At 39.8% G+C, this 23,840-nt stretch overlaps 2 protein-coding genes across 5 annotated transcripts in view; both read left to right on the top strand.

Moving 5' to 3' along the window:
* Positions 1-23,840, top strand: part of FERMT1 (FERM domain containing kindlin 1) — a 637,654-nt gene that overhangs the window by 543,534 nt on the left and 70,280 nt on the right. The gene's annotated exons all lie outside the window — the stretch shown is intronic.
* The window catches only part of RANBP17 (RAN binding protein 17), a 182,175-nt gene that overhangs the window by 125,709 nt on the left and 32,626 nt on the right, over positions 1-23,840 (top strand). For all 4 annotated transcript variants that reach the window (XM_083606421.1, XM_083606422.1, XM_083606420.1 and 1 more), the window contains exons 20-24: positions 2,925-3,013; positions 6,759-6,866; positions 11,303-11,385; positions 16,549-16,763; positions 18,831-18,969. In XM_083606421.1, the coding sequence (XP_083462547.1) occupies positions 2,925-3,013; positions 6,759-6,866; positions 11,303-11,385; positions 16,549-16,763; positions 18,831-18,969 (634 nt within the window). The remainder of the gene's footprint in view (positions 1-2,924; positions 3,014-6,758; positions 6,867-11,302; positions 11,386-16,548; positions 16,764-18,830; positions 18,970-23,840) is intronic.

Raw genomic sequence — 23,840 nt, 5'->3', positions numbered from 1 at the left:
CCTGTAGCCATACACTGTGTAGCTTTAGGCTTTCTCAACCTTGGCCCTCCAGATGTTTTGAGACTACAATTCCCATCATCCCTGACTACTGGTCCTGCCAGCTAGGGATCATGGGAGTTGTAGGCCAAAAACATCTGGAGGGCCGAGGTTGAGGAAGCCTGCTTTAGGTAATGGCTTACAGTAGACTTTGCTACTGTACGTTATATACATTTGCCATTGGAAATTATGAACATTTATAAGGGGAAGCAGGCTTCATCTGGAAATCATGACTTGGGTAGTTGGAATTATTCATACTGTCACACTGTTTGTATTGAATGACAGGCAGTACATCAACGTAGTCTTGGTCATAGAAAAGTTTCTGTGACAAGGTCCATTCTGGGGTCTCAGTCCCAGAAAAGTCTAGTCCCAGAAAGAGAATTGTGGCATAACCAGGTCCTGTCCAAGCCATTTAATTGTAAAGTGCCCTTCCCCCCTCCTGACACACTAAGTCTCATCCCAGATTCTAAGCTCAGTGGGTTATATTCTCCCAAGTTGCCTATTCAGAATATTGGCTGTGTTACTTATGCTCAATGCATTTTGTCAGAAATGTAAAGAATTTTGGACTAAATTAAGTCAAGGGAGTGAGGGGACCTCATAGTGATGTTGATAGAAATACAAGTAATACAAAATAGTCATGTGTTCAGTGGTATAGTGCTAAATTTTGAACTTCTAGATCCCCATAGCCAAACCCCAAAGGGAGGGAGAGAAAGAGAGAGAAATTGCTTTGAAGGCATGGGTTCCCGACCCTGATCATCCATGAAGTTCACAGATGACCTGGGACCAGTCACTGTCTCAGCCTAGCCTGCCTCACAGGATATTGTTATGTGGATAAAGTGGGGTGTGCCATACCCCATTGCACTCCAAGACTCTAGCAAATGTTATTATCACTTCTAAGCCCATCGCTGTGCTCATCCACGTTCGCCCTCCCTACACTGTGTCCTTGGGCTCTCTGCTAAAAACAAACATAAAATATATTTGACAAAATAACCTGGATTTTCCTGTATAAATTATGCAGATTAAGCACATTTACATTTGTTTCTATGCTTTGTGTTATTATTTTTACTTCTAATCATGGGGAAGGGCAGGTTTCCGCGTAGAGTATTTCAGATCTGGGCCCTCATTGCTGGATATCCTACCATTGTTGCCACTAGGGTGGTTTGCTGTAAATCTATTGCCACATGAAGAAAAAAGGCAAATATAAATCAAAGGCGAGGGATGCGGGTGGCGCTGTGGGTTAAACCACAGAGCCTAGGGCTTGCCGATCAGAAGGTCGGCGGTTCGAATCCCCATGACGGGGTGAGCTCCCGTTGCTTGGTCCCTGCTCCTGCCAACCTAGCATTTCGAAAGCACAAAGTGCAAGTAGATATATAGGTACCGCTCCAGCGGGAAAGTAAAGGTTCAATTACCTGGTTCTGTTAGTGAAAACCAGCGTAAGGACTCCAACTACTGCAATCGAACTGTCTCCGTCATCCCCTCTGTGCCTCCTCCAAGTCTGCTGTGGGGGGGTCAGGAGAACCCCCAGAAAAGCACACAGCGGAAGGGGAGATTGTTCCCTTCAGCAATTGTTCCTTAGACCAATGTTCAGTTCCACTCAAGGTTCCCATGGATTACATCTTCATATATTCCCTAAACAATGGTGCAAAAAAAAGTCTGCATTGGTTCTGTGTGTACCCCAAATTCCTAGATGAATTGGGGAGATTCAGGGAAGGGTCCCACATTTCTGAGTAGAATCGCACCATTAACAAGGCATCTCAGGGACTCCCCAAGTTTCCGTGCTCCCCTACGGCGTTACCTGTCCAAAAATATAAAATAAAAATGCATGACTTTTGTAGTTGTTTTCTGTTAAAAGAAGGTGAAATGGGGAACTTTGCTCCTTTTCATCCTTGGGTGATATACGCTGGATAGAAGCTATGTTGCGAATTCAGTAGGGTGGCTGAATATAATTGATGCCTCAAATTAGCCCTGTCTTGCAGTAAACGTAATTCCAGCAAACTATATTTCTTATGATAAACCCATCTGATTAACCTTCAGACCAAAGAATTCCTATTCAGAGTCAGTCTGATTAACATTCTCATTTTAGAGCTAACTATATGCAGATGGCAATGTCAACCCCCATTTTTTCCAGAGTCTAAAAATGGAATAGCTTATTTATTTACCTAAAAGCACCACTTTCTTCTCCTAGAGAGAGGACAGCCATGTACACTTGAAGTCTACATATGATTTTAGGAATTGTCTTTTAAACAATTGCAGCAGCTGTTGAATCTGTTTTATAAAGAGGATGCATGGGCCAGTCTTTAAAAACAAACATTTTATACTAATAAATGTTTTCAATGAATTGCATGTTGATACACACACACACACAATAATGAATATACTAAATAATAATTATGGAAATATATATTCGTACCCTATGTTTAGCATCTATTCTTGTTTCAAACATAAAACTGAACAGCTAAATAAATTTTGCTCAGACTATTTCTGAGGGATAACCAAGTTAGAATAAGTGACATCAGTGCGAATCCCCATGCCCAGTTTAAAAAGAGAAAAACGAAAAATGAAAGGGGGAATATAATGGAAGTTACTTTCTGTTTAATGTGTCTTCTGGGCTTTAATTTATTATATGATCTCATATCTACTATTTCAAGCTGAATTCATTTTATTATTTCTATTGATAAGCTTATTGCTGTGCAAAAAGCACTTGATTAGTATTAATATTTAAGTTGGAGACTTAGAAGCCCTAGGTTTTTTTAAAAGAAAAAAGAAAAAAAAAGACGTTTACGCTAATGAATTAAAATCAGATATTGTGCTCATTATTGGCTGATCATGACTCCATCTGCTCTGAGCTAACGTGAAAATCAATTACTGTGTCTCTTTCCCACTGACAGCGTATGTTGATCGGACTGGCGAGAGATCTTCGAGGGATTGCCTTTGCTCTGAACACAAAGACCAGCTACACCATGCTGTTTGACTGGATGTATCCTTATTACACTATGACAATGCCGGCTCTGTGCACAGAGGGATACCAGGTCCCTTGCATTAGTTTAATAGTGTGGCACAGTGGGGAAGAGGAAACAAAGCTAAATGAACTAATGCGTAATCAGCTAAAATTACAGTACAGTTGCAATCATACCATTAACTGAGAGGGCAACATTTGGAGAGAGACCACAAAGAGGTCACTTTTGGCAGAGCGGGGGTTGTGGCACACTAATCCCTAATTATTCTCCTACTCTATTGTTAGCCTGCAATACTTCGATAAATTTAAAGCCCTTTAATTTACAGTGTGATGTACCTCTGCTATCGGGGCTCCTTTCTGATTTCTTTTTATTATCATCATAATCCACCCATTGAAGAAATTGTATTTATTATATTTTAGTCATTACTGTGTAAGTAACTGTGAGATCTCTGATGTGACATTATGCATGCTGTAGGATTTCCATTATTTGAGTCTTCTATTACGCTAGAGAACCAAAATTACTTTTTTCTGCAAATGTTGGATGCTCACTTGTGGGTTTGAAAGGGGCAGGGTGAGCAAGTTGAGCAACTTGAATTCTTAGGGGATTTAAGGGTCTGAAGCCTACAAAGCCTTGGGCCTTTCTGGACTTTTACAACCTGCCCACCTTAGGTAGTGGCACCTGCCCTGTGGAATGCCCTCCCATCAGATGTCAATGAAATAAACAACTATCTGACTTTTAGAAGACATCTGAAGGCAGCCCTGTTTAGGGAAGTTTGTAATGTTTGGTGCTGTATTGTGTTTTTAATATTTGGCTGGGAGCCGCCCAGAGTGGCCGGGGAATAATAATAATAATAATAATAATAATAATAATAATAATAATAATATATTGTTATCATCATCATCATCATCATTAGGTGGATAGTATATAAAGTCAACTCAAACACTTTAGGGCTTTAGCAATATTAAGATGTTCCAGTTGCAGGTTTTCTTAAGTAAGGTTTAAACTGGTTTTTGTGTTTCTCTTGTCTATAAAGTGGTTTTGGGTGTCTTTAGAAAGAAAGAAAAAAAGGACACCTCACTCTAAAAATAGGATTTTTAAATTTTTTGATTCCCTATATGTAAAAAAAAATAAAAAAATCCAAGCAGTATGCAGATTAAAACCTAGGAATATTAAAACTGTATCAAATTGATTCAGCAGCAAGTAGAATAAAGGCAAGAGAGCAAAAGATGAAGCAGCCACCATCAGTCATATGCATGCATTTTCTAGAGAGCCCAGCTTCCATTTCAGATGAACAGCATTTTTAAAAGATTCAAAAGTGGTCTTAAAATTGCTAGTGGTGACCCCCTTAGATATCCTCTTCAGATCTGAGGAAACCACTCTGATTTTACTTCTGTCCACTAGATGGCAAAGATGAACAGAATTCATAACATCTTTGACTTGGTCTTTAACCTGGGAATTATTATGTTTTATATATTATAGCAGTTCTTGGGTAATGTTTAGAAGCGAATAGCCCAGCAAGCAGAATAGTAACATTATCCTGTAAAATAGGATTGTTTGTAGCAGGCTTGCTTATACTAATTGGGTTTCTGTAACAAATCAGGCTCCTTGGAAAAAGGCCAAAGGCTTTTCATAATTGTATTGACAAGAAAATGAATATGATAAATGGTGTTCATTCAGTTGAGAAAAGATTTATAGTTTTTCCCTCTGGGCAAAGGATGAAGAGCAAATATGTGCAATAATAGAAAAATCTGTTACAAAGTTGTTATTTGATCTTTCATAAGGCTTTATTAAAATATCTCCAAATATTTTAAAGACGTTTCTGGTGGTAAGGTATATAGGCTGTTCTTGAAGTATTGCGAGGGAAGGTGCATGGAACTAAAAATATCATGAATATGAAAGTCATTCATTTCTGTTAAAATATTGATATGTCAAACTGTCAGTGATTCAAGTGTTATATTTTGGAAGTTGGTTTTCCTTGTATATTCAGCAATACAGCATATTAGGTGTGCAGGGTGCTTTTGAATATACAGGAACAATATTTTCTAAGACCATGTGCCCTTAATCATAAAATCAGAATGCATTCTCATTAACATAGTTTTCAGTAGTCATGTGGTTCTAACACTTACTTATCTCAAGAAACTACACACTTTGATCATGTTATAGGACTTATTTTGTGATAATCCTGAAGAAATAGGTCCTATAACATGATCAAAGTGTGTAGTTCCTTGAGATAAGTAAATATTAGAACCACATGAGAACTGAAAACTGTTAATGAGACTTCATTCTGATTTTATTCATTTGAATGGGTTTGTGTTAGACACTGCTTTGAGAAGTGTAGCATATCTTTTAATGTAAATTTGATTCTAGTGTACATTTGATTGGTTATATATTGATGTCTGCAGATCAAAATTTAATGGAGGAGGGGAAATTCAAATCTTATCAATTTGTCCATGATTATCCATTTGTTCTAAGACTTCAATTTCCCCCTCTTCCACAAAATGCTTGCCTGCAACCTCTGGCCAGAATTTGGGAGATGAGATTTTTGTCCATAGGCACGTTATGAAGCACAGTACATCCCTCCAGACCATGTAGACCCTACTTCCAAGGGTTCAAACCCATAGGTTTTGGCTTCTGGAGGCAATCTTTTGCTCCCTCACTTGGTAGGTTTTGCCAGCTCAGCTAAGCTGAAGCTGCCCAAAGGAGCAATCATTTTAGAATAACAGCCACAACAGGTGCCACTCTGACCAATGGACATCCCATTGCCAGAAGCCTTCATCTCTGAGCCTCCAGTGCACCCAGGCCCATCACATTTGGCTTCCAAGTTGACAGGTTACTACATTCACATCATGACCAACAGTGTTGCCACAAAAGGCTACATCACCAGACGGGGAGCATGTGCTCAAAATCCCTGAAGGAGGAGGCCCTCCTGTTTGCTTAGGGAGAGAGTCATCAGGGCAAAATCAAGGAGACTGGCTCAGCTGCCAAAGTCAGAACCCTCCCTAAAACAGGAGATATTACAGCAATCTAATATCTACTGAATGTTCAGAAACTCCATTAAAAATTATTTATTTTTGCTAAGAACACAGAACATCCAAGTTATCAATGAAGGAAAGCAGATATAAAAAAAAGTTGAATGAACTGTCTTATGAAGTTCCTTCTGTCACTGTACTAGGCATCCATGAAATCAAGGATGCCAAAAGCCATTCTTCCTTTGGGTTTCCATCACCTAAACTTTATCTCCAAATACCTACCGCTAGAGCTCCTCAGTTTTGATTGAACTGGCTAGCCATATCAGGATATTTGCAGAGTTTTTACAGCGGATGTTATCAGAGCATTTTGCTCTGATGGCTTTCCATTTAGGACTAGGAGCATTGATATATTGATTGATATCCTTGTTTTTCTTCCTTTGTAGCTACATCGGGGTTTTTTATTAGTGGTGTCTGTTCTTAAACTATTCCTCTAACTTTAGCATGGTTGATTCTTTCATTAAATTTGCCTCTGCTGCTCTTGGGCTGCCAGAGGTTGGACCCGTCAGCAAGATCTTTGATTCTCTAGTGATTGATATGACTACAAAACAAAATCTTCAGTTAGTGCACATTAAGATTGTCTTTTGAAGCAATTAGGCTTGGTTTCAGAGATAATTTATAGCAGCTAAAGAACAGACCTCAAACCTTAGTCATGTTTTTAAAAGTAAGTTTTGAAATGAAGCTGTGTGTGATGAGCATCTTTTATTAAGAATTTTATCTTTAACTTACATTACGAAAGATACCCGTCATATCTCCCTATTCTTCAAAGAGCTATTGAGCTGTGGTATCGTGAACCAGCATGTACTACTCCTATTTTGAAGCTCATGGCTGAGATGATGCAAAACAGGTAGAATTAATCATGGGCTTGCTCAACTGTCCTGATAGTTCCCTTTAGAGATTGTAATACGTTTTCAGACTTGGAATATACAACTACTATTGCCATGCTTTGGAATTCCTTCAAAACAAATTTTATTTTGCATTTGTGGAAATCACATCTGAGATTCCTCTGGGGTCTTTCTTCAAAATGATATTGATGTTGAAAGGTCACACCTTAAGGCCATGTTCACACAAACAATTGCAGTCCTTGAAGTTCTTGTGCAATGTTGTTGTTGTTGTTTAGTCGTTTAGTCATGTCCGACTCTTCGTGACCCCATGGACCAGAGCACGCCAGGCACTCCTGTCTTCCACTGCCTCCCGCAGTTTGGTCAAACTCATGCTGGTAGCTTCCAAGAACACTGTCCAACCATCTCATCCTCTGTCGTCCCCTTCTCCTTGTGCCCTCCATCTTTCCCAACATCAGGGTCTTTTCCAGGGAGTCTTCTCTTCTCATGAGATGGCCAAAGTATTGGCGCCTCAGCTTCACTATCTGTCCTTCCAGTGAGCACTCAGGGCTGATTTCCTTAAGAATGGATAGGTTTGATCTTCTTGCAGTCCATGGGACTCTCAAGAGTCTCCTCCAGCACAATACAGTCCTGTGAATATTTTGCTCAGCGGTGAATCCCATTAAGTTCAATAGGACTTACTCAGACTGCGTCCTGTGCACACTGACTTGAGAATCAGCCTTATTGAACACAGTGGGACTTGCTTTTGAACAAATATGCATAGGATTGCTCTGCAACAGGGGTCAGCAAGGCTTAAGCAGCCTGGACTGCTTCACTCCTCCTGAGATCTCTCCGTGGGCCGTTCCAGCACGGAGGAGGCGCATGGGTGTACGCGTGCATGCGCAGACGCTATTTTCGGCGCAGAGGAGGCGCCTGCAGCTTCCTATTGGCTGCAGGAGCTTACTGCAGTCGATAGGAAGCCCCGCCAGCACCGCAGAAGTGAGTCTCCGAGCCGTGCTGTGCCAGTTTAGTGCAGCGCGCGGGGACCTGCTGAGCGGGTAGCAGTGTTCAGGGGCGGCTCGGGGGACGGTTAAATGACCCCCACAGGCCGTATCCAGCCCCCGGGCCTTAGGTTGCCGACCTCTGCTCTACAAGTTGATCATTGTCAGGACTGCTGGCAAATAGGTAGATGGGGTAGGATTTGAGGGCCAGCAGGGCCCCCAGACACTTAGTTTTCATATTTTAGAAAGAAAGAGTAAGTCAGTTGGACATTGGAGTAGAAAACTCAGAGCAGCTCTAAAGCTTTTGCACTCAGCAAGCAGCACTATTGCTAAGGACGCTTAATGCTAAGCAACAAGAGGAAGGGATGTCGACGGGGGGCCACCACCTCAAGTAGGATGGAGAAGGATACTGGGGAATGTTTCTTAAAGCACTTAATTTGTGTCCACATCATTTCACTCCCCAAGTGATGTGCCACTTGTACAGAAAAAACAATTGATGGTTGGCTCATGCAACCACTTCTAGTTTGTTTGTCATCACTGGGCTGCTGTTTATTAATATACTGTAAACATCATTACCCTGGCCTTTGACAGCTGAGATGTGTGCGTTTTTAGGACCCACCCAATTCCTATGGCTATGAACTGTTTTTAACTGTTATTAACACTTAATTTTAAAGTGTTGTGACCTGCCCTGGGACCTGTTGGTAAAGGGTGTGTAATGTAATAATGTTTATGATGATACAAAAATATAAAATACAAAATGAATCAACAAATACAACCAAATAATAATTAAACACCTTTCAGCTGCAACAAGTTAATATTCCTATGGACTATACTATAAAATAAACAGACGTTTATCAATTTCTGAAAAATGTTTTGTATGCATATGTTTTGCTGAGAGTTGTGAAACTGCACAAATTTGTTGCTTTGGAGCTTGATCTTTCATCCAGGATCTCAAGGCTGTGTCCATTGTCTTCCCCTTTCCCCTTTTACCTTCACAACAGCCATTTGAGGTGGGCTAGGCTAAGAGTTGTTCAACCTTAACATTAATTTATCTATATCACACGTCTTTAAAATTAGTAATGCTGAGACATTAGAGGAGAAAGTTTTTGGAGACATGTTGAATGAATAGACTTTATTTGCGTAGCCGACAGGCCATAGCATCAAAGGACAAACATGTGGCCTCCAAGCACAGCATCTCCTGAAAATGGGTCTCCCCAAGGCAAAAACCTTTATTCACCAGCGCATGAAGGATATTGAGCAGCAGAATAATCTGGCCTATATTAAGAAATTTAGTGCTTGGTACGCTTATCTGCCCCCCTCCCACTTTGATTTTCGGGCACCTTATTTGTCTACCTTAACCATTCCAAAACTCAGGCGGGCCTTTACACTGGCCAGACTAAATATGTTACCCTCAGCTGTTCTTGAAAGTAGATATCAAAAAATTTCATTCGAGAACCGGCTCTGCCCCTGTGGAGCTGGCTACGTAGAGACTGTGTCACACGTTCTCTTGTCTTGCTCCCTATATAAAGATCTCAGGGACGAGACCATCACGCCGCTTCTATCTGCCATCCCAGGCCGCTCTTGTGAAGCCAAATTGTTCTCACTCCTAGCCGACCAGAACAGCTCGAGAACAGAGAAGGTTGCCAAATTTATCGAGAGAGCAATGAGACTGAGAGCTGCTATCTGAATGACATCAGTGTCGTCACCCGGATTCCTCGCCTAGGATCTTATTATTATTATCATTACGTTTTATTATTATTATTTTATTACCTTTGCCAAGTTTTAAGTACTGAGATTATTAATTTATCTGCATCTAGTTATTATTATCTTTCTCCCTGTCCTGACCATCCCTCCGAGGTTATATTTATATTTATAATCTTTCAATTTGGCTGGTCTATTCACTTAAACAACCTGGAACAATCTACCAGAGAAAAGGCCACCGCCCATGGGACAGAGGGTCATGGACATGTTTACAAATACTGACAATGCAAAGAGGTGCTAGTAGATTAAATCTTCAAAGGAGGAAACTCATTGAACTACTTTGCATATTCATGGTATTCATCTACCTATTGGTATGCAGAAAGCCTGTATTGTTCCCTTTAGAGAACGTCATCAGGGATGGGTTTGCTTTTTCTGGAGTTGTGTATTGAATTAGGTTTTACAGGTTAAAATGCATAATACAATACACTTTGACATGGTGAAAATATGTTACAGGGTATCAAATTGTGCATTATGATAGAATGAGGGTTTGCTTCAGTTTCTTCCATCTGCCAGATGTTACCATTTTCTACAGTGTATGTAATACACACATTTTGTAAAGCATTTCGGTGCCATACAAAATTGCAACTTCTTGTAGAGAACTGAAAAATCTGATAGGTCTCTCTGGTATCCACAAAGCTTTGCTATGTCTATACAAATGAATGGAACATTTTGCTCCATTGCTTCATTATTTTAATTATTACTTAATTTAATTTAATCTAGCATGTCACAAAAATAGTACTGAAGCTATTTACAAAAGTTCAGAAGATGCAATAAATGAAAATATAACTATAACAACAATTTAAACAACCAATAAACCAGCACTGTAAATACCTAAAAGATGTCACTCATATGGAACCAGAAGAAATATCCGCAACATGTGTAGAAGGAAGCATGCTTCATCCTTCTCAGAGCCTGTGAGATAAATCTATTTCCACCTCAGCACCTTCATGATGGCTTTCCACATATTTTGAAACTAATCCTTTCATTCCATACAGGAGAATGTAGTGAATATGCACCTTTCACTTGAAGGAGTGGGGTGTTGTGGTAGATCCTCTTGTGAAAATCACTGAGGGGAGTTAATACTTGGAAGTCACTTTGAAAACTGCAGCTAGTGTAGAATTCAAATACTGAAATCAAAGTGCTGTTTTTTGTTTTGGTTTTTTTAAAAAAATACTTTTATATATTTAAACAAGAACATTTATTCAGTAACATTAAAATGTCTGGCCCACCAAAGCAACAGAAAGCTTCAGGGGTTTCTAACTTACAAAAAACATTTTTCTATTAAATTGGCCACTGTGTTTAATCAGCACTATGTATTAGGTCCTTCCTCTTCTCTTCACAACTGTCTTCTTTGCATTTTGATTCAGATGCGTCAGTTGTTCCTGCTTACAGAAAATCCATGCAATAAGCGGTTAAATTCTTAAATAAATAAAAAAACAGTGTTCTGTGGCTGCTTAACATGCTCAGTCCCCATTGGACTGTTTTGGGGTACATCTCCCCCACTAAGTCTCTCTGTGTTTTCTTTCCTACTTCGGCAAGTCTTGGGGGTTCTCCTGAGCATGCATACCTCTGGTTTCTCAGCACCCCTGATTTAGCTGTTTGACCACCATAACTCAGTACCTGAGTTCACTGTTATAGCATGTATGATTAATGTTTGTTTTATTGGGTTATTTGAAGAGATGTTGCTACTTTCTCCCCAGATCACAGCGTTTAAATTTTGACGTGTCTTCTCCTAATGGAATTCTCCTCTTCAGAGAGGCCAGTAAGATGATTTGCACTTACGGTGAGCAACTGTTGGTGCTTTGTTTTTATATATATCACTTTGCCTTTTTAGAAACAGAGGAGTTTCTCATTCTCATTAAGCAAGATTTAGCTTCCAAATACGTTGATATTTGCAAGGCCTACTGTGAGAGATGATGAGTTTAGACTGTTTCTGGACAGCAGGTTGCTTTGTATACACTAACCTTAGGGACAGATTCCCAAAGGGCAGCCACCATCCCTCTAGCACCGCACTTGCGTGATCTTTTGCCTATCAGGCTGGAAGCAAAATAAGGCGATTTGAAAAATAAGCTAGTAGCTCCTGTATACTTGGAAATTCCCTACGTTCAAAGAAGTATATCAGTTCGTTTATGTGGTTTTTTTTAAAGTTAAACAAAATCAAAACAACCCCACAAGAACCTGTGAACTTATGTGGCCTGTTGAGGACAGTTGAGACCCAGTAAGTTGAGGGTGTCAGTTGGAAGTGGGAGGGAGGAAACAAACAAAGAAAGAAAGGGCTTCTCAAGCCCCTAAATAGCAAAGTATCAGTGTTCAGAGATGCATGCAGAAAATTCCAAACTGCATCCCTGGGATCTCCAGGTAGGACTGAAACAGCTCCTTTTTGGCATGATGGAAAGCCATTGCCTATTGATCATCATCATCATCTCATCATTTTTAATTTGTATACCGTCTTTCTATCTTACAATACTCCAGGCGGTTTACAAGCTGAAGAAACAAACAATGTACATCTTATAACAATCTAACGCAATACAAAAATGTGACAATAAAACATAACTTTAAAATAGGTAACCTATATCAAAAAAGTAACATTCAACAATCACTGGAATAGTATTAAATAATAATAATAACAACATATAAAAGTTAAACAGAAATCCACTCAGCAGTTATAATAAATTTCTAAACTATAATCAATAAAAGAACGGCAAGACACCGTACATAAAATAATACAATACAAATTGAGAAGCAGAGACTAGAGGGTGGGGCAAGGCAGGTGGAAAGAGGTGTTGCCTGATGGAGTCTCTCCCCTCACTCTCTGCTATATTTGCACTCCTCTGTTATCACGCTGTTGACAAAGGGCACGTGTCTGAGTGGAATCCAGGTAACTAGTTAAGCACTAAGTGGTCCATCATTGTACCACCCCTGCACTACACCAGACTTGGCCTTCAGTTGTGTTCCATGATAGCGTAGGCTAATCAAAAACTGTGTGTATAGGTATAATAGATTCAGATGTGCTAAGTATCAGAAAGTGAGACATAATTGTTCTAGATCCTAATATATGTATTGTTCTAGTGTTTGTGACTGGAGCCCCTTGTATTTTTAGCAGCCCTTACTACCTCGCCATTACGAAAGACTGACAGAAAAAGTAATATTTTCAATATGCTGTTTTTTATTTATCTACATTCTGTCATGATATACTTTGATGTAAGTTTTTAATTTTGCTGCAGCTTTCAGCTGTTCTAGCAGTTACCGTTCAGGGTCAGATTCAAGGTTAGCCACAGTAGCACAGAACAATTTCCTGTTCTCATAGCCCAGGTAACATTTGGATGTGGATTACATTTACCACATTTTCCAGTAGCCAGGGACATTATTTCTAATGAGCTTTAAATTGCTTCTAGAACATCTATTGTGGAAAGCTTAGTGTTGTAATCCATTCCACCCTAGCAACGTAATAAAATAATGCCTCTTAAAAAAAAGTTAAATTGTTCTTTTCTGTGTAATAAATATTATTTTTAATAGATTGCCCATTTTAATAATGGACTATATTTTTTGCCCCGTTAACAACTCTTGTTCCTTTATACTGAGCACTCATGGTATTTACATTCTGTAGCTATATATATTGGCAGTTTTAGCATCTGATGAACTCGTGTAGTTTAACATCACACAATATTCTCTTCTTTTAGTGATACTTGCAGCATGTCAATCTGATTTAAAGAATGCCTCAGTCCTGTTACTGTAAGAATCCATACTCTACTGGTGCATCCTGCAATTGTGTGAAGCATGCTGTTCAAATAAAATTAGTTTCATTTTGAAATAGGGGTGGTGATTTTCTTACTTCACTTTTAATTTTTAAGCCCTTTTTCTGCTGAATAGTCACTATTGACTAACCTATTGCTAAGTCCGCTTCTGTAACTTGAAACTGCAAGAAACTGTTGAATATGCCCTTTCCGTCCCACCTTTACTTCCCCTCCCCTAACAACAAGGTTGTAGAGGTGCTGCAAGTAAACCACAAGGTTTGTGCCAGCTGCCTCATTAATAGGAAATTATCCTGCCAACCTAGCAGTTTGAAAGCACGTCAAAGTGCAAGTAGATAAATAGGTACCACTCCGGCGGGAAGCTAAAAGGCGTTTCTGTGCGCTGCTCTGGTTCGCCAGCAGCGGCTTAGTCACGCTGGCCACATGACCAGGAAGCTGTACGCCAGCTCCCTTGACCAATAAAGTGAGATGAGCGCCACAACCCCAGAGTCGGTCACGACTGGACCTAATGGTCAGGGGTCCCTTTACCTTTATCTTTATCCCAATAGTACAAGCTTACCCGGCCTGGTATCCTCCAGATGTTTTGACTACAACTTCCATCAGCCCCAACCAGCTTTGCCAGTGGTTAGGGATTGTGGGAGTTGGAGTCCAAAACATATGGAGGTTGATGGTTGGGGAAGACTGAAACAGTGGATGGTGGGTGTGCTTAACCCCTGTCCAGCCCTCCATGTCTTCCAAAAAGATGAGAACAATATCAAAGATAGCACTGGAATCATGTAATCAAAGTGAAATTTAAACACCAGCAAGCAAGTAAACAGGTGAGAAGATGATTGCGTGTTGCACTCTTATCATCACAAGCTTTTAGTAGCTCTGTTATTAGATCAGAAGGGGCGTAGCATATAGAACAGAACTCCAGATGTATAGCATCATTCATCAAAAGCATCCTGGAAATAAGCCTATATTTTCCCCAGTGTGTGTGGTGGTCAGGACTCTCAGGGAATGCACAGTTTGGAAATGAGTGGTGCATTGAAGCAGCTGTTTGCTGCCTGTTTATTATCCAGCTTCTTAGCTGCCACTTCCAATGTGCCCTTGATCAATTTGAGATTCTTGTCATTCTCAGAGCACGTGTGTCCTAAAATCCCCCCACAGATACTCTCTAGCTTCCTTTAAAAGTTGGCTTAAAAATAAAATGTGTATTGGAGATCTTTTGGGGAGGGTGGAGACTCGGCAACATTATACTTTGTGAAAAATTAGAATGCCATATTTACACGAATCTAGTGCACCGTCGAATCTAATGCACACCTCAGTTTTCAAAACCTTGGAACCAAAAGTCTAATGTGCCATCAAATCTAATGCGCACCCTAAGTTTCATGATGTAATTTGGCCAAAAAAGGTGTGCATTACATTCAAGTAAATACAGTATTGCTCTCTGTCCAGTTAGAATTAGGGGTTAGAGGTGGCTGTGTATAGGGCTGTGAATAGGAGCCCTCTGCAACTACAGGAAGGAGAATTCTGGACCAGTCAACCGGGGTGGGGGTGCTAGCCAGCTTGATCCCCTCACAAGTGTTCATGTGAATCCCCTTACTGTGTAGAACATGCATGGCCAAACTTGGCCCTCCAGCTGTTTTGTGACTACAACTCCCATCATCCCTAGCTAACAGGGCCAGTGGTCAGGGATGATGGGAATTGTAATCCCAAAACAACTGGAGGGCCAGGTTTGCCTGGTGTAGAAGGATGGAACAAAGGCAACTCTTTTGTAGATAGAGTCCAGGAAGTTGTGTTTTACATATTACCAACAATAGGTAAAGGTAAAGGGACCCCTGACCATTAGGTCTAGTCGTGATCGACTCGGGTTGCGGCGCTCATCTCGCTTTATTGGCCGAGGGAGCCGGCATACAGCTTCCGGGTCATGTGGCCAGCCTGACTAAGCCGCTTCTGGCGAACCAGAGCAGTGCACGGAAACGCCGTTTACCTTCCCGCCGGAGCACTACCTATTTATCTACTTGCACTTTGTGCTTTTGAACTGCTAGGTTGGCAGGAGCAGGGACCGAGCAACGGGAGCTCACCCCGTCGCGGGGATTCGAACCACCAGCCTTCTGATCAGCAAGCCCTAGGCTCTGTGGTTTAACCCACAGCGCCACCCGCAACAATAGTTTCCCCTAAAAGTGATACTTCCCAGGTAGTCTTGATGTAAAAGTTTTAATTCAGAGTTTTTCCTCGGATCTTAGCTCATTTTGCTCTTGATTATCCTGTTACCCATTTTAGAACTGTTCTCAGTAACTGGTCAGTATCCTCTTTCCTTGGTCTTTACAACTATTCTTGAACAGATACCAATCTCAAGTCAAATACCTTTACAGGCCTCATATGCTAGTATTTCCACAAGTCAGGCAAGTCATGAAATGGAGTTTAGATCGCCAGCAGAGCCAGTGTGATGTATTTTTCTGGGGTACAGCAGGAGCCATACTCACTGCAGGTGTTGGCCAATGGAGCTGTGAAGTCAGTGCAATTTTCACTGCTCCGGGGACTTGGAAGTTGATGTAGAGATGAAGAAGCACATCAGTAGACTCGAGCTAAAAAGTATTCATCACTATGTTCCCTTCAGCCCAGCAGCTTGATGTGCAGTATTTCTCCTCTTTTTTTGCAATATCTCAAGGGCCATTGACAGGTGTCTTATCTCTTTATCATAGGTAGCACCTTTACAAGGGCCTGTAAATTGTTCAGCAGATCTCAAAATAGCCATTGTCTCAAACTAAGCATGCCAAATAATTGCATTGCTAGAATAAGGGGGAAGAATACTGAAGCTTTAAAAGCACTAATTCATTCTTATGGCCTGGTAAAATTAAACCACCTGTTTATGCTCTGTGTGTAATGTTCGTATATAAACAACCGTGTATTTTAGAATGACCATTTATTTTAGAATATGCAAGCTCTAGAACTTGGTATTTCACTATAAAGAACCACGGCCAGGTTGGTACTTCTGCCTTATTGTGTTATTATGGGCCTTCTGTTTAAATATATTGTTGCGATTCCTTTAAAATGTTACTATTCTAGAATATAAATGTTATGGGGTGTTCAGTAATAATAAAAACCCAGCGAAATGAAAACGTTAAGCGACACAGTTTTCAGTTTTTTCAGTTACTTATGTCAATTCCTCTCTTTATCCCTTATTCTCCCCCCCCCTTCCTTGCAAACAGGTAATCAGATCCTCTCCCTTGGGACTCTGTCGAAAGATCAAGTTTATCCATTGAAACTCAAGGGTATCTCCATCTGTTATTCTGCACTCAAATCTGCCTTGTGTGGAAATTATGTCAGCTTTGGCGTCTTCAAGTTGTATGGGGACAACCACTTTGACAATGTACTTCAGGCCTTTGTCAAAATGCTGCTCTCAGTATCCCACAGTGACTTGCTAGTAAGCAATTATTCGTCTTGGGAGTCTTTATGCAAAATATGAAATCACCACCACAGGCTTAAAATGGAGAGAGAGCGGGATCTAGAACAACTCAAAGGCAGTTCTTTTTAGTCTCAGTTACCTGCATTTATTTGCATTCTTAGAGTCAAAATATACCATTAGTATTTCCAATGATAAGTATTCACTTCAAAATATTTAAAATGCATCATAAGGATAAGAGGATATTGGTCAAATTATCTTCTGTGTCTAATACCTCTCCTGAATGGCAATAGAATTGTTTTCCACATTGTTCTAATTTAGCTTAGCTGCCATAATGCCTTTTCGGTAACAGTGCACACCAACAACCTTCCTTTATGAAATTTGGGGCATATTTTTTCTGAAATATTAGTCTTCTGACAGCTATTCATATGGGTTTAATGGCAACGATACTAACAGTCCACTACTTGGCATACGGGGAAGAGAAATTCTGCCATTGTCAAAACTGTAGTATTGAACCAAGTTGTTTGTTCTTTCAGTTCTAGATAAACTCGGCCTTAGCTATTTTAAATTGCCTTTTATTGGTTTATACAACTCACCTTGTAGAAAAACATTCATGGTTGTGGAAGAATGAAGTCAAGCATATAAATCCAGACTCTCTCATTATAATGGCTAACCTATAAATAGTTTTATGCAGAAGCAATTTTTAATTGTAGATTAAAGATACGCATTGATTGTATAAGCAGTCGAGTCAAGCAGGGAATGAAAGACCCCCTTTTCCCTCCAAAAAAAGAAGAAAAAAATTAGTGGGGAGACCTGCTGACTTTCACTACTTGCCAAAATATTCCCAAAGAAAGTTTGAGTTAATAAATGAGGCCTAGATTTGAGTGTAGTTTTGAGTCTTCAGCAGCTACAACTGATGTGCATATGCTAAACATGTACCAGATAGGAGTCAAGTTCTCCTTCCAGTAAAATCCCCACATACTGTGATCAGAGATGACCATGGTCTAAAACCGGGGGGGGGGGGGAGGTATTGGATTTGGATTTCTGTAAAACTGAAAAATAAAATTTATAAAAACATGACATAGTGCAGCATTTTCAACAGTGGAATATGTGGAAGAGCCAATGTGGAATGCCACAGGAGCAGTTTTTTTTGTAAGCAGTTAATGTACTGTGATTTATTTTTTTTAAAGCAGCAATAGGATAGTTGTATATTTCTTCCTCAAAACACACGCCCCCCAAATGATTAAGCTATTTTCAGAGTCTGAAGGCTAAAATCTGGTGCATATCCAGCCCAGGACACTGATTTCAGTAAGAGCCTGGAAATAGACTATTTTCAATTTTAGGATTAAAATCCAGGGCATGATACTCTTAGATGACAACAAGGAACAAACAAAGCCACGCCTGGAACAGAATGTTGTTTGGGCTGTGTGGATGTTCTGTTGCTCCTTCACGCTGTCCCCAATAACAGCTAGGAACATATCTGTGTTTGCAGAATGGAAGCAAGATTTGCTAATGTTTTAAAAAATTAGGGTAACAACTGGTAAATTCTTAGGTGTTATGGCTGTTGCTTTGTTGCTCAGAAGTAATGGTTCATATTCTCACTCCCTTTCCACCCACAGAGTATGCCTACCTGTGCGTAAATGCACACAATTATCTCTCCTCTCTGCAGTAGGGAAGTCAACATATAGACAGAATTGTGTGTTCTATACTTTGAATATTGGCCTTAGTTAGCGGGGAAATCTTTAGTGCTTGTGTAGCTCCTTTCCTCTTTCCATACTTAACAGAACGAAGTGTGCAAAATGATCTGATCTATGAATAAGCTGGCTGCATTTGCATAATTAATACAAGTTTCAAAATTCAGATTACTTTGGCATCAGTTTGGTGGTCTACAGAACAGACTAAATACAGCCCAGGGTATATCTTATACTGGGTTTGTTTCCAGTGTAAAATTGATTTAATGCAGTAGATAATCCAGAATGCATTGAAGTTACTTTGCAGGTATTTTAATGCAATAAATGTTAATAATCCACATGGAGTAACTTTTCATCTGTTCTCTTTCTCTCGGTCTCTCCCTCCCCCCAACCCTAGCAATATCGAAAACTAAGCCAGTCTTATTATCCACTCTTGGAATGTCTCACCCAGGACCACATGAGTTTTATCACCAGTTTAGAGCCTCATGTACTAATGTATATATTTACTTCAATATCTGAAGGACTTACTGCACTGGGTAAGTACACCATGCAACTCAGCTAAGGAAGGGTGTAAAAACTACTGTGCAGCAGTCAAAAGCAATATGGTATAGCTTCCAGAGAATTTAATTTTGTTGCTGTGACTTCAATGCTGCACAGTATTATTATTTTTATATAAAATGGTTATTTTGTGGGGAAATTAACAGTTCTGGTCCTCAAGCAGTCATGGGTATAGCCATCAGCTCATGGACATCAGTGACATAACTCCCAGTGAATTTATTGACAGATATGCATATTGCTGCCATTCGTTAAGACCTTTTGATGCTGAATCATGGTCCATACACACTCCTCATTTAAATTCAACTTTTGTCCCTTTCTTCAGTGTTGCTCCAAACATATTTTTTTTTAAAATGTATAATTCACTCTCCTCACAGAACATTCTAACCAGGCATAGTTTCTGTATCTCATTCAACCTTACAAACAAGCCTGTCACCAATATTTTCATTTTGCAGAGGGAAATGAATCAAGCAATAATAGTTCCCGTGACTTCATTGGTGGGCTGGAATTTGAATTCAGGCTTCCTGGTCCAAGTGCATAAAATTGCTTCATAATGAAACTTCCCATGAAACTGGATAATGTTTCCTGTTCCTAAAGTAGAAGAGTTGAGTGTTTGTAAGGATGGCAGATGTTAGTGGGGATGTCAGAATACTGGAAATTCAACTGTCTCTCAGTTTGATGGATTGATGGAGGGAGTTTAATTGTATGGTGCTTTTCTGCAATGAGCTGTGGCCAAAGCGCCACACAGCAGACATACAAAGCATTAAAACACAAATGCAAACACAAAGTTTATTGAGGACTGGGAAAAATTTGTGGACTATCTGAAAAATACATGTGGTATTAACACAACGCTAGCAGGATTTCAAGAGGCACTGTAAAAAACAAATAAGTATTGTTTATTAGAAATATCAGGAATAAGGAGGAATATTGGCAATACGAAAAAAGGGAATGTGTATTAAAGGTATAAATATGGATGATTGTCAGAGACGCTGAAGGAAGTCCAAAATAGCTATGATTTGTTATATTCGGGATGAAATGTACAATTTGATGAAAATCAATAAAATTTATAAATATGATAAAAAAAAAAAACCACAAATGCAAACACACGAAATACAGAGCGTGTCGGTAAATTCACAAATGCAACACCGGCCAACTCGTAAGCACTCTTTTTGAAAACTGCAGCCATGATTTTGACATGCACAAGCAGTGGGCAAATACCACCCAACAGTTAAATACAAAACTAGGCCTTGGATGTGCTAACATCAGACCATTAGAGTAAGCAACCTATATCCTGTGCTTAGTAGAACAGAAGAGTATCTGCTAAGACATATTTGTTTGCTTGTTTAAAGTGCTAGCCCTTTCCGCCTTGTGTCATTGAAGTGCTTGGTATATATTGCGGATTAAATAGTAGAGCAAAAGATGTGAAAACCCACATCTTAAAACTTTTTTGTTTTATACAAGTATCCTGAATGGAAGTACTGTGTGCATCATAGTCCCACACTTTACAGTACATTCAATACTCTGCAATAATATTTATTCCTTTGGTATGCCCTGGTTGTAAATCATGTGTAATGGAAGCCCTCATATAGACTTCACAGTAAAGATAAACACTTTCAAGAGCCCTTTTCTAAAGTGTTTGCCTGGCTTTTCCACATCCGACTGAAACCTTTTAATGTATCTTGTATGATGTTCTCCCTAATCGCCATGTAAAGCTTTTCTAATTTTTCTGTGATTGATAACATACTGCCATTCATTAACTAAAATGAAAGCATGGCATTTTTTTTGGTGTCCTGCCATTTTAATTGGATGTTAAATAGATTAATTTGTTTACTTTCAAACTGCCTTAAAAGAGATCATTTAGGTATGGTGTAAAAAGAACCTAGTCCAGGAGCACTGCAAACATTGCACTTGTACCTCTTCCTGCTATCTTCATCTTAAACGAAATAAAGCTCTTAGATTATGGTCTGTTCAGTAATGCTGTCAAGTGTTGAAAATAGTTCTTCCATCTATGCTTATTCATAAAATGCGAGGGCCAAATGGGCCTTTTCGAGTAACAATAAATAGCAGCAGCACCTTGGTGCTAATGTAATAGGAAGTTGGCTTGAATACAGATGTCATATTCCCTTTTCTCATTAGCCAGGTTGCCTGCCAGATGTTTCATGGTATCACTGCTGCAGACACATCCCCTCTCTCTCTTTGTTTACCAGAGCAACAATTGTCATTCCTCCTCCTCCCCTTTTAACTTGCCTGCCTGCTGTTTGTCTGTCTGCCTTGAGTAAAATGCAATAAGGACTGCATTCGCGTTCAACAAATGATTCTGCTTGTCCATTAAAATCAGCGTGGGGGTCTTGCATCACATCCTCCTCTGTTACACTCTTACAATAAGAAGAAAAATGAGTGCCACAAGCATCTTTGATATACAGTTATGGGAAAATATAAGTAGCTCTTAATACTTAAATTGCATCCTCGTGAGCAGATGAGAGGGTAGACCTCTCCACTGTGCTGCTAAGATCACTTACAGAGGAATATAAAATATCTGCTTGTACAGTATCAGCATGTTTAGAACAGCTACTGGTTTCTAAATGGATGTTAGTGATTTACTTTGTGTTATTCAATTTTAAAACAAATAGAGTCAAAGCACTGGTTTAAAAGTACTGCAAAACTCGCTTATGAAATATGCATTTCCAAATACATTTCTTAAAGTGTTCATTACTTCCATATGCAGCTACAAGGCCAGAAGCCTTTAGAAGTGAAAACATAATGGGCCTGATCCTACACTGTTCACATAAGCCGCCCTCATCCCCTTCGTTATTCAGCAGCTACTAAATACCTAGGGCTGAATTTGTGTTCAGTTATTACCTTTATACAGTCTAATCAGGAGGGCTAAAAACCTGGTAGTTGATTTCACTCAAACCTTTGTACCGCATAGCCGATTTTAGGCCAGGCAATGTGTTTTTCTTTACTAAACATTGTTTGAAGAATCTTGTCCTCTTCTTTTTAAAACACACGTTTCTTTGTGAGCCGAGTTTTTGTTTTTCAATAAGGGAACCACTATTCCATTCAAATAAGGAAAGCCCTAACATTTTATTTTTATTTTTTTAGGCCCACCTGCACTCTACGTAGATGATTTAGAAATCTTACATCCCTTTTTGCTTTTTTATTTAAAAAAACACCTTAGTTTGGACAGTACCCTCCCCCTGATCTTATTCCTGCACATTTCAGGGAGAAAGAATGGGTCTCCCCACCCATCTACATGCCTGTTTTACTATATGTTTGTATGAACGCGTAGAATTTCAAAATGGCATGCATGCCTAACATCCGATGCACATAGACCAGAACATATCTCTCAGACCTTTGGTTTGAATAATGACTTTAGTTCAACGCAAAGCAACAGTCAGGTTCTCTTTTTCTTTTTTTTAAAATAATTTTTATTAACAAACCAATCAAATCACATTAGTTCCAAATTACAAAGCCAAATTTTAAATTTTGTTGGGGGTACCCATACTTCGAGCTCAGAAAGAGATCCAATCATCTCTTATTGCTGCTGCTTTGATGTTCACAGTTCTGTCCATATGATGTTTACAGTTCTGTCCATTCCTCTCTTTGTTGTTTTGCAACAGTCAGGTTCTCAATCAAGATTTCTCCTCCCTCCACTTCTATGTCACAATCAATACTGCCCTTGGAAACGATATCAAAAATAGAATTACAAGGGGAAATGGTGGAGTAGATGAGAAATCCGCTTTCCTCCACCCCAAATGGGTAGGGTAGTAACTGGTCATCTACATACATCTTTCAAATTCTACTTTTCACAACCTGTTCAAATGATTCCAATGTCAGAAGTGAAAAGCCAATCCCCACCCCCCATGACCCAAATTGAAGCTTGTTTGTTTTGTCCCAAAGTACTCAGTAACACTGCATAGTCCTACCCTACATTGATCCTGCTTTGGGTTCCACTTCAGCAAAATCCCCAAGGACCAGACAGAGAAGCCCAGAGGGCCTGAAGTTGCCCGTCCTGTTATAGGGGTTCTAGTTTTCATCAGCTGTACGCCATAATCTTTTTTTCTAAAATAATTTTTATTAACCGACCAATCAAATCAAATCACATCACATCATACCTGAAGGAGCGTCTCCACCCCCATCGTTCTGCCCGGACGCTGAGGTCGAGCGCCGAGGGCCTTCTGGCGGTTCCCTCATTGCGAGAAGCAAAGCTACAGGGAACCAGGCAGAGGGCCTTCTCAGTAGTGGTGCCCGCCCTGTGGAACGCCCTTCCAGCAGATGTCAAAGCGATGAACAACTACCTGACATTCAGAAGACATCTTAAGGCAGCCCTGTTCAGGGAAGTTTTTAACGTGTGATATTTTACTGTATTTTTGGTTTCTATGGAAGCTGCCCAGAGTGGCTGGGGAGGCCCAGCCAGATGGGCGGGGTATAAATAATAAATTATTATTATTATTATTATCACATAAATTCCGAATTACAAAGCCGAATTTTAAATTTTTGTTGAGGGGACCCATATTTCAAGTTCCGAAGGGGGATTCTGATCATCTTCTTGCTACTGCGTTAATATCCACAAATCAGTCCAAATAATGTTCATAATTCTATCCAGTCTTATCTTGCTGTTTCCACATCTCATCTTATTCGTATATTTTTTCTTCTTTTCTTTATGATCTCTTCTGATAATCTCCTTAAGCAGGCAAACACCAATTATAATCCTGTGTGAATTTTCCGTTCGTCCAGTCCTCATATCAAGATGGTTTTCATATATCATCGCTCTCATAAATAACATCACTCTTTCCATCGTTAATCTCGCAGATCTGTCGCTCTTAAGTCCCTCTGAGGAGTCTCACCCACA

This window comes from Podarcis filfolensis, assembly GCF_964270895.1.
Source record: "Podarcis filfolensis genome assembly, chromosome: 3".
Lineage (NCBI taxonomy): Eukaryota > Metazoa > Chordata > Lepidosauria > Squamata > Lacertidae > Podarcis > Podarcis filfolensis.
This window is presented reverse-complemented; position numbering and strand designations above follow the sequence as displayed.